Source organism: Canis lupus, chromosome 2 (genome assembly GCF_048164855.1).
Source record: "Canis lupus baileyi chromosome 2, mCanLup2.hap1, whole genome shotgun sequence".
Taxonomy (NCBI): domain Eukaryota; kingdom Metazoa; phylum Chordata; class Mammalia; order Carnivora; family Canidae; genus Canis; species Canis lupus.
In genome coordinates, this window is record NC_132839.1 from 71,190,113 (window position 1) to 71,207,037 (window position 16,925).

The following is a 16,925-nucleotide window of genomic DNA, read 5'->3' on the forward strand; positions in this document are numbered from 1 at the left end:
AGATAGATAGATAGATAGATAGATAGATAGATAGAGAAAAAATCTGGAAAGATATAAGTGAAAAGGTTAACAATGGTTATCTGAGAGTGGAAAAATGGTAGGCAATTTTTCTTTTCTTCTCTTTTCTTTCTTTTTCTTTTATCTTAGTAGAAGAAAGTTCTATCATGTCTCTTCCCTCCAGGTTTATGGGGATATAATTGACATGTAACATTGTAAGTGTGGGGTGTCCAGTGTTACTTCTCTCCAGGTTTCGCTTCCCTAAATTCTCTAAACTTTCTATGTGAATGTGATTTACATGCGTGATTTTTTTTAATTGTTGCATTCTTCTAAAGATTTATTTCTTTATTTTAGAGAGAGAGAGTTCATGCAAGTGGGGAGAGGGGTAGAAGAGAAGCAGACTCCCTGCTGAGCGTGGAGCCCAATGCGGGGCTGGATCTAACAACCCTGATATCATGACCGGAGCCAAAAACAAGATTCGGACGCTTAACCGACTGAGCCACCGAGGTGCCCCTAAATTACTATTTTAAAAAAAATAACTTTGTGAGAGAAAATGCCCCTTTTCATCAGCAAAGATTTTGCTCTTGAGAATATTTAATACTAGCAAGTGTAGTGTGAGACAGTCACCATCAAACACCAACGGTTGGTGTGGGAGTTGGCACCACCTTCTGGAAGGCACTTGGCAATGGTATAAAGAACTATTCCATAACAAGGAGAGAAAATGCTGTAAATAAATAGTAAAATATGTAACAAAAGCCTTAAAGATGATACAACCATAGTCTCTGACCTATGATTCAATCTATTGTAATGGACAAGTAAAAATGTAATCAAAGCATTAGGTAGAATTGTGTGTGTATGTGGGTGTGGGTGGGTGCGCGCCCACGAGAGAGAGAAAGAGAGAGACCTCAGTGTTCAACAATTTAGAAATTTTTTAATGAATTTTGGTGCCTCCATACAATGGAATAGTAAGCAGCCATTAAAAAGTATAAGTTGCGTTTTAATGATACAGGAAAATATTCATGTTACATAACAATGGAAACAAGAAGAAAAAAAATTGTATATACAGTATTTTCTAAATGCATACCCCAGCTCAGTACTCAGTCATGAAATCAATTTGGCAGGTAGCTGCCAATATATTTTTTCAACAGAATGGACTCCTTGTGGAAGAGGACAGAATGGAATAGAATGACATCAATAAGAATAGAAATCTGACTGTCTCTGATACGGTGAGGTTATTTCATGACCTACGTGTGCACACACACAGGTCTGTGTGCATTTGGGTTGCAGTGTAAGTTGTATTTCTTATTGTAAGCTGAAGTCAAAAAGAAAGATTGAATTTATATAGTATGATCTTCACCATAAATAAATAGGACACTACAAAGAACTAAGCCAATATTAATAGCATGTAACTGCAATTCTGGGCAGGTGCTATTGAAGGTTTTTTTTCTTTACACTTTGTCATTGTTTTAACTTATGATTTGCATATGCCAGGTATAAAATCAAATGGAAAGCCCTGTGGCAGCACAAATCACCTCACCTTAGCAGAGTACTGCAGTTTTGAATTCATAAGGAGTTTCCCCCAACTCGTGACCCAGTACGGTACTACATAAAAGCCAGGGGAAGGAATCGAGGAGAAAGGCTCAGATGAACAGAATGTTAGAACTGATGGAGTCCTTTGTGAATGTATCCAATGCCATCTTTCTACAGAGGTTCCTGGAGACAAATTAAATCCTGGTTCTTCAACCATTGGCTTGCTGTGTGAACCTGGGGCTAGTTACTTAACTCCTCTTTGCCTTGATGTCTTCATCCGTATAATAAGATCAACACTGACTACCCCACAGTGTTTTGGGTGCAGAATTAAATGAACCACGTGGTTCTAGAACAGTGTGCCAGGCACACAACAGACGTGTATAAGTTTGTTTTTGTCATTGTTTTCGCTGCTATTACTGTGATGGACACCAAGGAAAAGAGAAGTGCTTCCCCAAGATTTGGCTGCTAGTGTGGAGCAAGGGTTGGAGGGTAAAGAAATAGCATGTGCCCCTGATTTCATCATCCCCACCCAACTGGTGGGGAAACAGTTTTCAGGTTGCCCTCAGGACGCCTGGGTGGCTCAGTTAGTTAGGTGTCCAACTCTTGGTTTCAACTCAGGTCATGATCTCAGGGTTGTGAGATCAAGCCCAGCATTTGGCTCCATACTTGATGGTGACTCTTCTTGAGATTCTCTCTCTCTCTCTGCCCCTCCCCACTTTGCTCTCTGTCTCTCTCAAATACATAAATAAATCTTTTTAAAAAATAGTGAAGTTGCTCTCAGTGATGGCCGTGGGGTCATACAGTGAGTGTAGATGTGTAATACATCAAAGCTGGAAAGACTCCCTATAATGCCTGGTGCAGGTCCCCTCACTTGATGAATGAGAAAAGGGAAGCCCAGAGAAGTTGAATGGCTTCCAAAAGTCATACAGCCAATATGTAATGAAAACTAGACCCAAATCTGGGATGTCCAGTTCCCAGGACATTTCCCCTCCACACATTCCTGTCAGCCCCATCCCACTGCTCTAATAGAGAAGCGACAGGTCATAAACGTTAAAGAACTTGGAAGGAAAAAAAATAAAATAAAATAAAGAACTTGGAAGGAGGTAGACTGGCGGGGTCTCAAATAGGAGCAAGGGGGAATAAAGATGAGCCAAAAGTGCAAGCCCAATAGAGTTAGATAAAAACTTCAAACAGGGGATCCCTGGGTGGCTCAGTGGTTTAGCGCCTGCCTTTGGCCCGGGGCGCGATCCTGGAGTCCTGGGATCAAGTCCCACATTGGGCTCCCGGCATGGAGCTTGCTTTGCCTTCTGCCTGTGTCTCTGCCTCTCTCTCTCTCTATGTCTATCATAAATAAATAAATAAATCTTTTAAAAAAAAAAAACTTCAAACAAACTAAAACCAATTAACAGCAACCCTTCGATTTCTTGGGTATTTTAAAGCTATACTTTTAGCAGAATGAACCGGTAATAGAGGCTTAATTAAAAACACAATGACTGCCAATCTTCCATAGCTGTAAACAAAGACATTCACTACCACACCAAACTGTACCGTGAGAAATGGTACCCTAAATGATACCCCTTGGGTCTGACAAGCCCCTGAGTCACCGAAGAAACCACTAATTATGCTCAGCACATCCTACTTATGGAACCAGGATGAGGGACTTGGGAGGTTTTGAAAGATTTTCAACAACAGATGATTGTCTGGCCAACATTGAATTGGGTGAACCCTGCCCCTCCATCTCTGAACCTTCTGGTCTCTACAGGTTTCTGAGAGGTTCCAGCATGGGGGCAGGGCAACTCTTATCACTCACCTATTGTGATGTTCCCAAAGCCCAGGGTGATAAGCCGTTCCTTGTGCTCATTAAGTTGGTGCTTTGATTCATTCAGGACACCATTGGTCCACAGGAGCAGATTGGTGAACACTGAGTGGATCACCCCAAATCTGAAAAACACAGGGACTCAGTTATTGAACAGCCCTGGGGAGCTCCAAGCCCCATGGGGTGAGATGGAAACATTGCATGTGCATGCATTCACACGCGCACACACACATACACACACACGCCTCCTTCTTAGCCATGATTCTAGTTTCACCAGGCAGCTCAGACTCTGGGTGGGTCGCTGTCTGGGGAGAGGCAGTTCCATGAGAACTTCCAAAACCACAGTCTGGGCATTTTGTCATAATCGTGAACTGCCAGTACTCAATTCATTGTCAATGGGATAAAAAGAAACTGGGTCTTAGAAGCAGGGGTTCAGGGGTGGAAACTTACTGAAAGCACGCACCAACCCCACCATACCCCAAATCCTTTCTTCCAGAAGGGAAGAGGAGAGAACCATGAGGGAAGGATGAAGGGCTACACTGGAAATGTGGAGAGTTGGGCATGCCCTTACTATTGTCTGGCCAACCCAGCAGTCATCAACCACCAGCTCTGTTTGGCCACTAACCTCTAAAGAAACTGAAACAAGTCAGAGACTTGCTCTCCGGTCTCCCCTGCAGCGAGGCATGGCCACTCTAGCCAGTGGGACGTGAGGTCAAGACTACTGGGCACTACGGAGAGCTTCTACTTTTATGATAAAAGGAATGAGAATAAGAAAAACCTACTCACTGTCCCTCTCACCTTTATTTCCAGCCTTGAATACAGACATGAAGGCTGGCCTTCTGGCAGCTATCTTGTGACCATGAAGCAACCAGTATGGGATGAAACACTAACCCATTGAGAATGGCAGAGCAAAAGCATAAAAAGCATCACGCTGAGTTTCTGGAATCTCAGGTTCAGGGATTAGGCTGAAGTCACAAATAAAGGCAGTAGCTGCCTTGGGGTTTGAGGAACTAGTAAGCAGCAGGGCTGTCCCAGTCTGACCCCTTACCTCAATACCACACCCCTAAGAAGGAAGAAGATGACATGGAAGGTGGATGCTGGACTCGGGCACAAAGAGAGGTCTGTGGGGAATATGGTTCCAATGGGATCAGAGCGCATCTCAAAACCTCCAGGCTGCCCATGCCTGTGGTTTAAGATGTATGCACATTGGTAGTCTCCAGGCACTTAACAGTGGGCCTTGCAGGTGGCAGAAGCAGCAAACCCTGGGGATTTGGGAGAGGTATCCTTCTAGAATGCATCACTGATGGCTCCTATGGTGGAGAGCACAGGCCCCAGAGGAAGCACGCCCGGACCCATCTAACCAAGAGCATGCTTGTCCACGATCTGCCTGCGGGAAAACTGGTACACCTGTCTTCTCAACCTTGACCTTTCCTCTCCTCTGAGTTTTAACACCAGCTGATCCCTCTCAGGCTCCCACAAGTGACTGCACGCCAGACTTCCCTCATTTGAACCCTGGCTTCCTTGGGCAGCTGCAGAATAACCAGGCACAGGTGGACAAGGAAACAGGTGTTTGCCCATCTGCTTGCCCCCGTGCTTGCCCAGTTCTATAGACTGTGGCCAGCCTGCCCTGGGGCATCTGGAAGGCACTGGATAGATCCTTGGACAAATGAAGACAATGCTGTTTGCCTCGGGCTAGCTGCCTTTTCTTTTACTTATAATGCACACAGCTCCCTTTTCTTCTCTTTCCTGGGCCAAATGGCACCGTCCAATCCCAGGCCACTGAACCCGATGAGATAATGCCCATGCCACCTGCAGCTGGAGCCTGGCGTGCCGTGCAAGCTCCCTGAGAGCTAGCAGCCTCCTGTTGGTCTGACCTGGAAATTGTCCTACACACTAAAGGCAGACATCACTTTCTCATGCCAGGTGGCCTTGCTCATACTTGAGGCTAATAGTCCAAGACCACAACAAAGACAAGGCTTCCATGAGCCACTTCTGATCTTGGTTTATGTTCTCAGTTCTGCTTGCAGAACTCCTGTTCCTCTAAACCTCACCCTGGGGAAGAGAAAGGACTCAAACAAGTTAAGGGGAATTCTTAGATCAGGAGAATAGTCCCAGGACATACTAAAAGCATGGAACAGTAAAATGAATATTGGCTCAAAAGACCAGGGGAGAAAAACCCAGCAAGTCCACAAGTGGTAAATTCTGAAGCCTTCAGGGCCTGGCAGGAAATGAGAATGAATAAAGGAGGTCTGGGGCACATTAGGGAGTGGTGGGGTCTGTAGCAAATTGAAGGGACAGCCTCCACTCAGCTCTGGCCCTTTGCTGCATGCACATTTAGGACTGTCAAATCTTCTGAGTTTTCTAGAGAAGTCTAAACCTAAAACCTAAACGTGGTAACTAAAAAATGTTTAACATTTCACCCTACAAATAAAACAAGCTAAATCAAGCTCTATGCCTCTCCCTGTCCAGGTTAGCACAGGGCCCCAAGACAGGGAGAGGCTTGTGTCCAGTCACTCAGCAAGCAGGGCCGACACAGCATTGCGTCCCATCCAGTGAAATCCCCTCAGATGACAGAGCTGGGTGGTAAATGTCTGGGTGCGTGGCCTAGAGCAGTGTTGTCCAAACACTGACAGTGCAAGACACAGGTGTGAGCCACATGTGTAATTTTAAATTTTCTTGTAACCACATTTTTAAAAAGTGGTAAGATAAGGAACAGATGAAAATAGTTGGAATAATTTTCTTTGAAACCCAATCTATCAAAGACACTATGATGTTAACATGATCAATACCAACAAAAAAAATGATTATTGGGATATTTTACATTCTGTCTGCCATCCTAGTCTCCAAAATCTGGTGCATATTATATACTTCCTGCATATCTCAGTTGGAAGTAGCCACAGCTCAAGTTCTCAGTAGCCACATGCAGCTAGTGGCTGCTGTACTAGACAGCGCAGATGCAGAAAGCAAAGCCAAAGACCCTTTTCTACCTGGTGGGAAATGGGCCCAATGTCCTGAGGCTGCTATCACAGAAGTGACAAAAGCAAAGAGAGAGACCCCACCAGCACAGCCAGGGAGCCATAGCAGTCACAGCAACACATGGACATCCCATTGGATTTAAAGTTGACAGTCAGAGCCCCCCGGCTCTGCACAGGCAAGCTGTCTGACCTTGAGCTTTTGCTTTGTTTCTTTGAGCCTCGGTTTTCTCATCTGATGAATGGGACTTACAGTCGCATGGGCCCTAAGTGACAGGACTAGCATGAGAGAAGTCCTCACAAGTAACACGCATAAAAGAAAGTGCTTTCTACGTGGGCAAGTCCACTCCACTCAACTAGGAGCTTCTGGGTAGAGACAAGAGGCTCAGTGCACACCTATTGAAAATATCTCACCCTTTATCCCAACGGGTCTACTTCTAGGAATTCAACCAAACAGATCATCAGAGGTGTTTACAAATATGTTTGACCAAAGATGTTCATCACAATATGATTTATAATAGCAACAAAACTTTCAGAAAGATTAAGCGTTCCACAATAGGTGTTATGGACTGGCTCGTGTCCCCTCACAATTCCTCTATTGGAGCCCTGGCCCCAGTGTGACTATATTTGGAGACGGGCCTCTAAGGAGGTAAGCAAGGGTAATTGAGGTGCTAATGGTGAGATCATAATCCAATAGAGGAGGAAGAGACAGCAGAGCTCTCTGTCCTTGAGCACAGAGGGAAGGCCACGTGAGGCCACAGCAGAAAGGCCCCTGAAACCAGCCCTGCTGCCACCGTTATCCTGGACTTCCAGCCTCCAGAACCATGAGAACCACGTGCTTCTGTTGTTCTTGCCTCCCACTGTACGGCATTCCATCAGCATAGCCCGAGCAGACTGACACAATAGGGCGCTGGTGAGACAAACTCTGGTAGTGGCACACTGGGCTGTCAGGAGAGGCCATGGGGTAGACAAACACCGATGGCAGGACATGAGAACAGAAAAATGGAAAGAAGAAGCCGAGCAAGAAGAGCAGGATCACAGCTGCAAAAAGAAAAAGAAGGGGCACCTGGGTGGCTCAGTCGGTCAAGCCATCTCCCTTCAGCTCAGGCCATGATCCCAGGGTCCTGGGTGGAGTCCAGCATCGGGCTCCCTGCTCGGTGGGGAGCCTGCTTCTCCCTCTGCCTCTGTCCCTGCCCCCTGCCCATGTGCCCCCCTCAGAGAAATAAATAAAATATTTTTTTAAAAAAGGAAAAAGACATGAATAAATAAGTAAAGCCTTTAAAAAAAAATAAAGTAGGAAACATTTGGCACCACAAAAAAAATAATAAAATAAAATAAAATAAAATAAAAAAGGAAAAAGGAATAAAAACTATATCTATTCATGAAAACAAGACTGGCCCAAAGCAGACCACAATGTTAATAGTAGTTACCATGCTGGGTGGTGGGGATCACTCTGGCCGCTATAACCAAGCAATTATTTCTCACAGTTCTTCAAACTGGGAGTCAAAGTTTGGTTTTGGTGAGAGCCCTGTCCTTGTGCCTCACATGGCCTCTCCTCTGGTTGTGCAGACAGAGATGCAGAGATCTCTGGTGTCTCTTCATATAAGGGCACTAATCCCATGTTGGGGGCCCCACCCTCAGGACCTCATCTAAACCTAATTACCCTCCAAAGGCCCTGCCTCCAAATACTGTCATGTTGAAGGTTAAGGCTTTAACATATGAATTTTGGGAAAACACAAACATTCATTCCATAACAGTGGCATTAAGGTGATCTTTAGAGCCTATTTGATCCTTACAAGTCTTCTTAGCTAAAAATTATAATCCTGGGGTACCTGGTGGCTCAGTTGGTTAAGCATCTGCCTTCGGCTCAGGTCATGATTCCAGGGTCCTGGGATTCAGACATGTATCAGGCTCCCTGCTCAGTGGGGAGTCTGCTTTTCTTTCTCCCTCTGCCCCCTCTACCCCTGCTCGTGTGCTCTCTCTTTCTCAAACAAATAAATAAATAAATAAATTTCAAAAATCTTAAAAAAAAAGTATAATCCTTAAAGAGCAGAGTAGATGAAGTGAAACTCACTCCCCAAAATAAAGACAGCAAGTGCTGTCCTCATGCTGGGCATGTAGCCCACCCTTGCCAAGGGGAGGAAGAGACCATACACATACTCCTCGCTCCCCAGCATACATAATGGGATAACCCAGGACAGAAATCCCAGGCCTGCCACTTGCGTTCTGGAGACCCGGGGCAAGTCCCCTAAACTGCTAGAACCTGCAGCCGCACCCCGTCAATGCAGGGAAGCATAGTTACCAAGTTACCCCTTACAGAGCCCCCATGCAGGTTAAATGTGAGATTGGGCATGGATGTCTTTGCTGTGCTCGAAGGGACGACTAAAGTTCTCTTTGTTCTGTTCTTGAGGGCTGGACCTCATTTGTCCTTGATTTGTCCATTTGACTGCATTTGTCCATTACCTTCCCTGGAAGCAGAAGCACTGGTGCCCCTTTGGGCCCCTCCCCTGCTCCTCCTGCATCAGAATGCCTGGCTTCTCCTGTTACTGCTGGGGTTAAAGATCACTACCAAAGCCACCACTCGGAGCTGTGGAGGGATAGCACAGGCTGCCAGGGCACAGCTCCTAGACCTCCCACCAGGTGCCTGGGATACCTTGGCCCATCAATCCTACATATCCCCAACAGGGCCTGGCAGTGGGCTCTGCACACAGCAGTAGCTCAAAGATGCTTAACTGCTTGTTGAGGCTGATCTTTTCTGCATAACGAGATAGGTAAAAAGTTATTTCTCTAGCAATAGTCGAGCAAAATAGTTCTGCCCAGTGGTCATCCATAAATCAATCCTTTAAATACTTGTTATCATTTCAAATGGTCCTGGGGGAGTTGTCTGTTCCTCATTTTTTTTAAAGATTTATTTATTTATTTATTTATTTATTTATTTATTTATTTATTTATTTATTTATTTATGATAGACACAGAGAGAAAGAGAGAGAGGCAGAGACACAGGCAGAGGCAGAAGCAGGCTCCATGTCGAAAGCCTGACGCGGGACCCGATCCTGGGACTCCAGGATCGCACCCTGGGCCAAAGGCAGGCGCCAAACTGCTGAGCCACCCAGGGGTCCCCTGTCTGTTCCTCATTGATATGGGTTCTTTCTAGGAAGCAAATGCTAAGGGTAAGTGATTCACTGGTATGTGTGCATCCAGGACTTTCTTACATGTTAACAATACTTCCCATCTTGTTAATTCACCCTATTTTCCTATAGGTTCTGTCCCTTGATCCTCACAAGCACTGAGAGAAAGGTGACGGATATAATAACCTGACCCCACATTTACTGAGCGCTTGTCATGCACCAGGCACATACTTAGATCAATTGCTTCATTCGGTCCTCCGAGGTTGGCTCTACTATTACCTCCATTTTACAGATGAGGAAAACGAAGGATCGTAAAGGAAAGTGTCTCAGATGGCAGCGTCAGAGTTGAAACCTACATTGTCCTACTTCCATGCCCAGGAAGAGGCAGATGGTGCAGGGTCTCCTCCCCAGGCCACAAGTGAGGGCTTTGCTTGTCAGGATGGAGGGAAGAGTTGGTTTCATAGTTACAACCCAAGCATGATGGCTGTGATGAGTTCATTTGTTCTAGACATACACCGAATTCAACAGTAGAACAATTCCCATGACTTTTACCTTTCCAGTGTTTTGAAGGACTGGATGACATCCTTTGCATGCCCCCAAAGGAAATACACCTAGGAAATGAAGAAAGAAAAGAAAAATGCATCGGTGAAAGCCATCCTTGTATTTGTATGCTGAGAAGCTAAGAAACGTCCAGAAATGGAATGGGAAAGAAGATGCTGGAGAACATCAGAGACCTCCCATCCCAAGGGTGCCAAGTCTCCGGATTCATCTCAGGTGGCAGTGGCGTCCCTGGGTGGGGACTGTACTCCAGGAGCACAGAAGTGAGAACTGATTAAGGAGGCTTCCAGGTTTGGGAGGAAGAGCCGTCAGGACAGGTGGAAGCTGTCAGCAGGGACGGGCCTTGGGACGTGGCAGCTTGCCTGTCATGATCCCTATTATCCCAATTCTATCACCCGAGTTAGGTTCCCTCCAAGAAATATCCACCGAACAGTTCCTACACCAGGGGCCTGAAATCAAATTTTGAGTGCTTTAAGTGAAGAGCAGATTGATTCGGGCTGGTCCTTCATTTCACTGTGTGACATGCGCCACCAGACAGACCCCTGGCCTGCCTGCAGCACACCACAGGGACTGATGATGGGAGGTGCTGGGGTGGGACCTGTGGCAAATCCTGGGCAAGTCGGGGGACCTTTCTCCGTGTGTTTTCCCTTCCATGAAACAGGGATGATCACGGACCCTACGTTGGAGATATTATGATCAGTTAAATAAGACTATCCATGCCAACTACTTAGAACAGCGCCCCGAGTGGGTGCATTTTCAGTAAAATTCTCCGCTGTCAACTCACTCGCGCACTGGCACTGACTGAACACCTCCTACGTACCTGCTATTATTTGAGCTCCTAAAACATTCTGCGCTTTATTTCACACACAAACACACCCACTGCGTACCAAGCACTGCTGGGCACTTTATAAATGAGTCTCATTTAACGTTCATCTTGCAATTAAGTGCTATAAGAAGAAAAGCAGACAGCACAAAAGAAAATTTACGTACACGTCCTATCCTTCCACATTGTTTTAGCTAAGACTTACTGGCCTGCCCTGAGAACACTTTCAGGGCATGGTTCTTGAAACATCTAACAACTTAAGAAACAGATAGCAGTGGCTCCTGGAGGAGATGACATCCAGCCCAACAATAGCGAAACAGTTCTGTAAGTGGACTTATCCATTATTTCCAAGTTAGCTTCTTAATTGATACTTTCATAAAGAGTACATAGCACCACAAAAAAAAAAGTTTATAATTTTTTTAAGTGAAACCTCAGAATAGAAAATTCCGCACCTTCTCTGTAAAGCTTCCATGAGAATGTACGCTTGAGTACAAGGGAGAGAACCCAAAAACGGCAACAAGTGTTTCAGTTAATGGGCCCACAGATGCATTGTCTGTACACTTTCTCCTTTCCAATTTTTTCTGTTAAATTATATTTTAAAATTAAATATTTTTTAATTACCATGTAATCCAGCAATCCCACTTCTGGGTATATATCCAAAGGAATTGAAAGCAAGGTTTCAAAAAGATATATGTACGCCCATGTCTATGGCAGCATTAATCACAATAGCCAAAAGGCAGAAGCAACGCAGGTGTCCATTGATGAAGAATAATCAGAAAGTGGTCCAGCCATACAATGGACTAATGCTCAGCCTTAAATAAGAAGGAAATCCTGACACCTGCTATCACATGGATAAACCTTGAAGACAATGAGGTCAATGAAACAAAGCCAGTCACAAAAGGACAAATACTGTATGATTCTGCTTATCTGGGGTTCCTAAAGTAGTTGAATTCATAGAGACAGGAAGTAGAAATAGTGGGTACCAGGGGCTGGGGGAAGCGGGAATCAGTAGTTAGTGTTTAATGGGTTGGAGTTTTAATTTTGCAAGAGGAAGGAGTTCTGGAGATTGGTTGCACAGCAATGTGAGTACACTTAACACTACTGAGCTGTAGCTAGGACAGCAGACTTTATGTTATATGTATGTTAGCACAATTTAAAAATAAATAGCATATTGTTTTAAAATAAAGTCTTTCATTCTCCAGTCACCTAGTGCAGCACATCTAGAGCAACAAAGGCATGCAGTAAGTGTCCACTAGGTACAGAATGTTTGATGAAATGGCTGATAAAATGCCTTAAATTAGGAAGATAGAGATCTGTAACCCACCAAGTAGCAGAGTGATTATTTTGAAAACTCACATCTGTCCAGGTTATTTCTCTACCTAAAGCCTTCAATGGCTCCCCATTGCCCTCAACATAAAGTTTAAGCTCCTGAGTGGCTGCGAGCCTTGACCAAGTGCTCACTGCCAAGTACTTTATACACATTAGCACCATTATTCTTCACATCAACCCCGAGAAGTAGGTCCTTCACAGATGAGACCCATGAGACCCAGAGAGGTTAAGTAACTGGCCAGAGTTCACATTGCTGATATGAGCCAAAGCCAGGTCGCCTGAACAGAGTTCACCCTCACAAGCCCTACCTGAATCATGGCTCTGTCTGTGCCCATTGCCCCAGCTCACTTTCCCCCACAGCCCCACACGTCTTCTCCCCATCAGGTGGGAAGACCACACATCCCCCAAATGTCCTTCTGTGATGTCTCTTACACACCATACCCCTCTTTCACTGACAACTCTGGGGATCTTTCTGGCAGAAACCAGCCCTCACCCCAAAACTGGCAAGAGTCCTCCCTTGTGCTCCCTTGTCACTGGGTAACTTTGGTCAAAGCATCAAGCCCCCATGCTGTCACTGTGTTATGAATTTCTCCCCACCTAACTGACATGCCTGTAGGGCTCAAACCACAACTCTTCACCATGCACTGCTGGTCTTGGGAACAGTATTTGCTGAGTTCTGGATGAAGGCAGGAAGGAAGGAAAGTGGGAGGGAAGGAGGGAAGTTCGTTCTTTCTGGTCTCACTAAAGCTCTCCACATTATTGCTGGTATCACTATAAGACTCTGTCATCATGGGATTTGACTTCCCTGTAATAAAAAGCCAATCAATGAATTGTTGGAGTTTTCACGACAAAATACCATAGACTGGGTGGCTTCAAAGGCCAGAAGTCCAAGATTATGGTGTGGGCATGGTTGGTTTCTCCTGAGATCTCTCTCCTGGCTTGTGGATGGCCATCTGCCTCCAATGTCCTCACATGTTCCTCCTTCTCTGTGAGTCTGTGTCCTAATACCCTCTTCTTATAAAGACACCAACTCTTTTGGATCAGGGCCACCCATATGACCTCATTTAGCCTTAATTACCTCCATAAAGTCCCTATCTACAAATATAATGTTTCAGTGACCCAGAGAAGTGACCATAATGGCACAGCGTTTCTTCTGGGGATGATGAAAATGTTCTAAGATTGATGGTGGTGATGGGTGCATAACCCCATGAATATACAAAGCCACTGACTTGTACACTTCAAAGGGGTAAACTGTATGGTATGTGAATTATAGCTCAATAAAATATATTAAAATCCCCACCACCACCACCACCACAAGCCTTTGCTGGTAGACTCAAGGTTGGCAAAATTTCCTGACTCTCCATGACAAGTTTTGCCTCATAGGATTCTCACAAAGACAGCCAGAGGGACACAGACTCATTTTACAGTGGAAGCAGCTGAAACAGTGAGCCTCAGAGAAGGATTCAAGCCCACCTCATGCTTCCTGCCCCCTACACATCCAATTTCATACACATCCTGGGGATGCACATAACAGAAGCTAAGGCAACATAAATAAACATCTTAGGGTTTACCTGCAAGAGAGTATGTACTGCATGTGTGACAGGGAAAACTCCTTCAGTGGCTGATAAACATTCAGAAAATCCAACGAAGTACCCAACTTTAAGGCATCCCAGGATGATGGTAATGGCTGCAAACAACGTGATACTACCTAAATTGGGGGTGGGGGTGGGGAGAGCATAGAAACACACATATATAAGCATTGATATGCATGGATGTCATTTCAAAATAAACCACATTAAACTTTCCCATACATAGTCAAGTGATTTTTTTTTTAAAGATTTATTTATTTATTTATGATAGACATAGAGAGAGAGAGAAAGGCAGAGACAAAGGAGGAGGGAGAAGCAGGCTCCATGCTGGGAGCCTGACGTGGGACTCGATCCCGGGACTCCAGGATCGCGCTCTGGGCCAAAGGCAGGCGCCAAACCGCTGAGCCACCCAGGGATCCCCCAGTCAAGTGATTTTGATCAGGGTGCCAAGACCATTCAGGGAGGAAAGGGCAGTCATTTCAACAAATGGTGCTGGGGGACGCCTGGGTGGCTCAGCAGTTAGGCACCTGCCTTGGGCCCAGGGAGTGATTCTGGAGTCCCGGGATCGAGTCCCATGTCGGGCTCCCTGCATGGAGCCTGCTTCTCCCTCTGCCTGTGTCTCTGCCTCCCTCTCTCTCTGTGTCTCTCATGAATGAATAGATGAAAATCTTTAGAAAAAATAATGGTGCTGGGAAAGTGGATCTCCAATTACAAAAGGATGAAGTTTACCTTACCTTACTCTATATACAAAAATATATTCCAAATAAATCAAAGACTCAAATGTAAAACCTAACATAAAACTCTTGGAAGAAAATACAGAGGAAAATCTTTACAGTGATTTATTGACGATGACAGCAAAAGCACAAGGAAACAAAATTAAGATGGATAGACTGGACTACACCAAAATGAAAAAACTTTTGGGCATCAGAGGACACTAGCGACCCACAGAAGGGGAGAAAATATTTGTAAACCATATATCTGGTAAGGTGTTAGTATGCAGAATCTATAAAGAGCTATAAATCAACAACGAACAATAAATAAAAAAACCCAATTAAAAAAATGAGCAAAGGACTTGAATAGACACTTCTCAAAAAACCCCACATATAAATAGCTAATTAACACATGAAAAGATGCTCAGCACCACTCATCATCAGGGAAATGCAAATCAAAACTACAAGGAGATAGCACCTTACAGCTATTAGAATGGCTGCTATGAAGAAAAAAAGGAGAGAAAGAGGAAGGAAGGAAAGAAGAAAAAATAAATAGATAATAAATGTTGGCAAGGATTTGAAGAAATGCAAACCAGTGTACATGGCTGATGGGAATGTAAAATGGTGCGACCACTGTGAAAAACAGAATGGTAGCTTCTCAAAAAATTAAAAGCAATATTTCCACATGATCCAGAAGTTCCACTTTTGGGTATATGCCCAGAAAGATCAAAAGCAGGGACACAGGAGCACCTGGGTGGTTCAGTGGTTGAGCATCTGCCTTTGGTTCAGGTCATGATCCCAGGGTCCTGGGATGAGTCCCCCATCAGGGTCCTACAGAGAGCCTGCTTCTCCCTCTGCCTGTGTCTCTACCTTTCTCTCTGTGTCTCTCATGAATAAATAAATAAAATCTTCAAAAACAAAAGCAGGGACACAAAAGGATATTTGTACATACATATTTATGGCAGCATTATTCACAACAGTTAAAAGGTAGAAACAACCCAAATGTCCATTGACAGATGAATGGATAAACAAAATGTGGTTCATCCATACAATGTAATATTATTCAGCCTCCGGAAGAAAGGCCATTCTGACACATGCTACAACACAGGTGAACCTTGAGGACGTTATACCAAGTGAAATAAACCAGTCACAAAAAGACAAATACCATTATGATTCCACTTAGATGAGGTTCCTCAGAATAGTTAAATTCATAGAGACAGGAAGTAGAGTGGTGGGTGCCAGGGGCTGGGGAAGGGGGGAAAGGTCAGTTGTATAATGGGTACAGAGTTTTAGTTTTGCAGGATGAAAGGCTTCTGGATATAAATTGCATATTGTCATTGTACTTAATGCTACTGAACGGTACACTTCACAAACAAGTCAGTAAACTTTATGTTATGTTATATTTTACCATGATTAAGTAAGTGTATATAACAAGACAGTACTGGGTCCTGTTTATCATTATTCCTACCCAATGCATATCTCAGGGTCTGACAAATGATATACATTCAACAAAGATTGACCAAATAATAGAAGCTTCTCCCTGAAAAAAGATCAATCTAAGAGTGTCACTGATCTATTAAAAAAAAAAAATCTCAGTTCTCTAAACGGAAAATCCTGCTCTTGAGAGAACAAAGATGAGGGGCATATGGGTATTCAGGAACTCTCTGTATTTGCAACTTTGCAACTCTTCAGTAAATCTAAAACTTCTCCAAAAAAGAAGGTATATTTTTAAAACTGATAGGAAGGGGGTTCCATACCAGTGGCATAGAAAGTGCCCACACTAGGAAAAGTGAACAAAGGAAGCATCCTTTGATGGCGTATCCAGCGTGGTGTTGACCAAACAATAAAAACAAATGAAAAATATGAATATGTAAAAAAGACTGGAAGGAATTTATAAGATACATTAAAAAGAAACTTGTAACAAATGAAAATATTAGCAAGAAAAACAGTGATTCTGGAGACTTCATCATCAAAGTTCCTAATCCTTCTCCTGGGCCAACATTGACCTCCATTCACACGTTCTCTCCCACGAATGGGAGGAAACTGGATCGTGTGTGACATGCATTATGGTGAGAGAGAGAGGACAGACTCATAACACCGAGCTATAACATTACAGCTCCAGTCCAAGAAGCCTCCAGTGAAAAGTAATGCAATCGCCTGGCTCCTTTCCATTGCTCAAAGTCTTATAGAAACAACTCTAAGTCACTTTTTTTTTTCCATTCTGGAAAGCCCCCAGTGAAATAAAAAACTCAGTAAGAGTGGAGATTCAATCCCAGGGCTTTGAAATGGTTTGACAAATGCACAGTTCCTTTTGGTTACAAAAGAAATAGCAAGATAAGGTGAGGCAGCCTGGCTGGTGTGGCAAGAGCACAGGCTGTAGCTCTGGGGACCCGGGCACTAGTCCAGGCTGTGCCACCGATGGCATGTATGAGTTCAGGCGAGTCACTTCCAGGTTCCTAGCCTCGGTTTTCCC

General features: G+C 44.3%; 1 protein-coding gene across 1 annotated transcript in view; it reads right to left on the reverse strand.

Annotated features, from left to right (window-relative positions):
• Positions 1 to 16,925, reverse strand: part of OTOP1 (otopetrin 1) — a 36,237-nt gene that overhangs the window by 10,224 nt on the left and 9,088 nt on the right. Inside the window, exons 2-4 of the mRNA XM_072784804.1 lie at positions 13,725 to 13,861; positions 9,996 to 10,054; positions 3,338 to 3,468 (exon numbers count right to left, since the gene is read on the reverse strand). Coding sequence (XP_072640905.1) covers positions 3,338 to 3,468; positions 9,996 to 10,054; positions 13,725 to 13,861 — 327 coding nt within the window. The remainder of the gene's footprint in view (positions 1 to 3,337; positions 3,469 to 9,995; positions 10,055 to 13,724; positions 13,862 to 16,925) is intronic.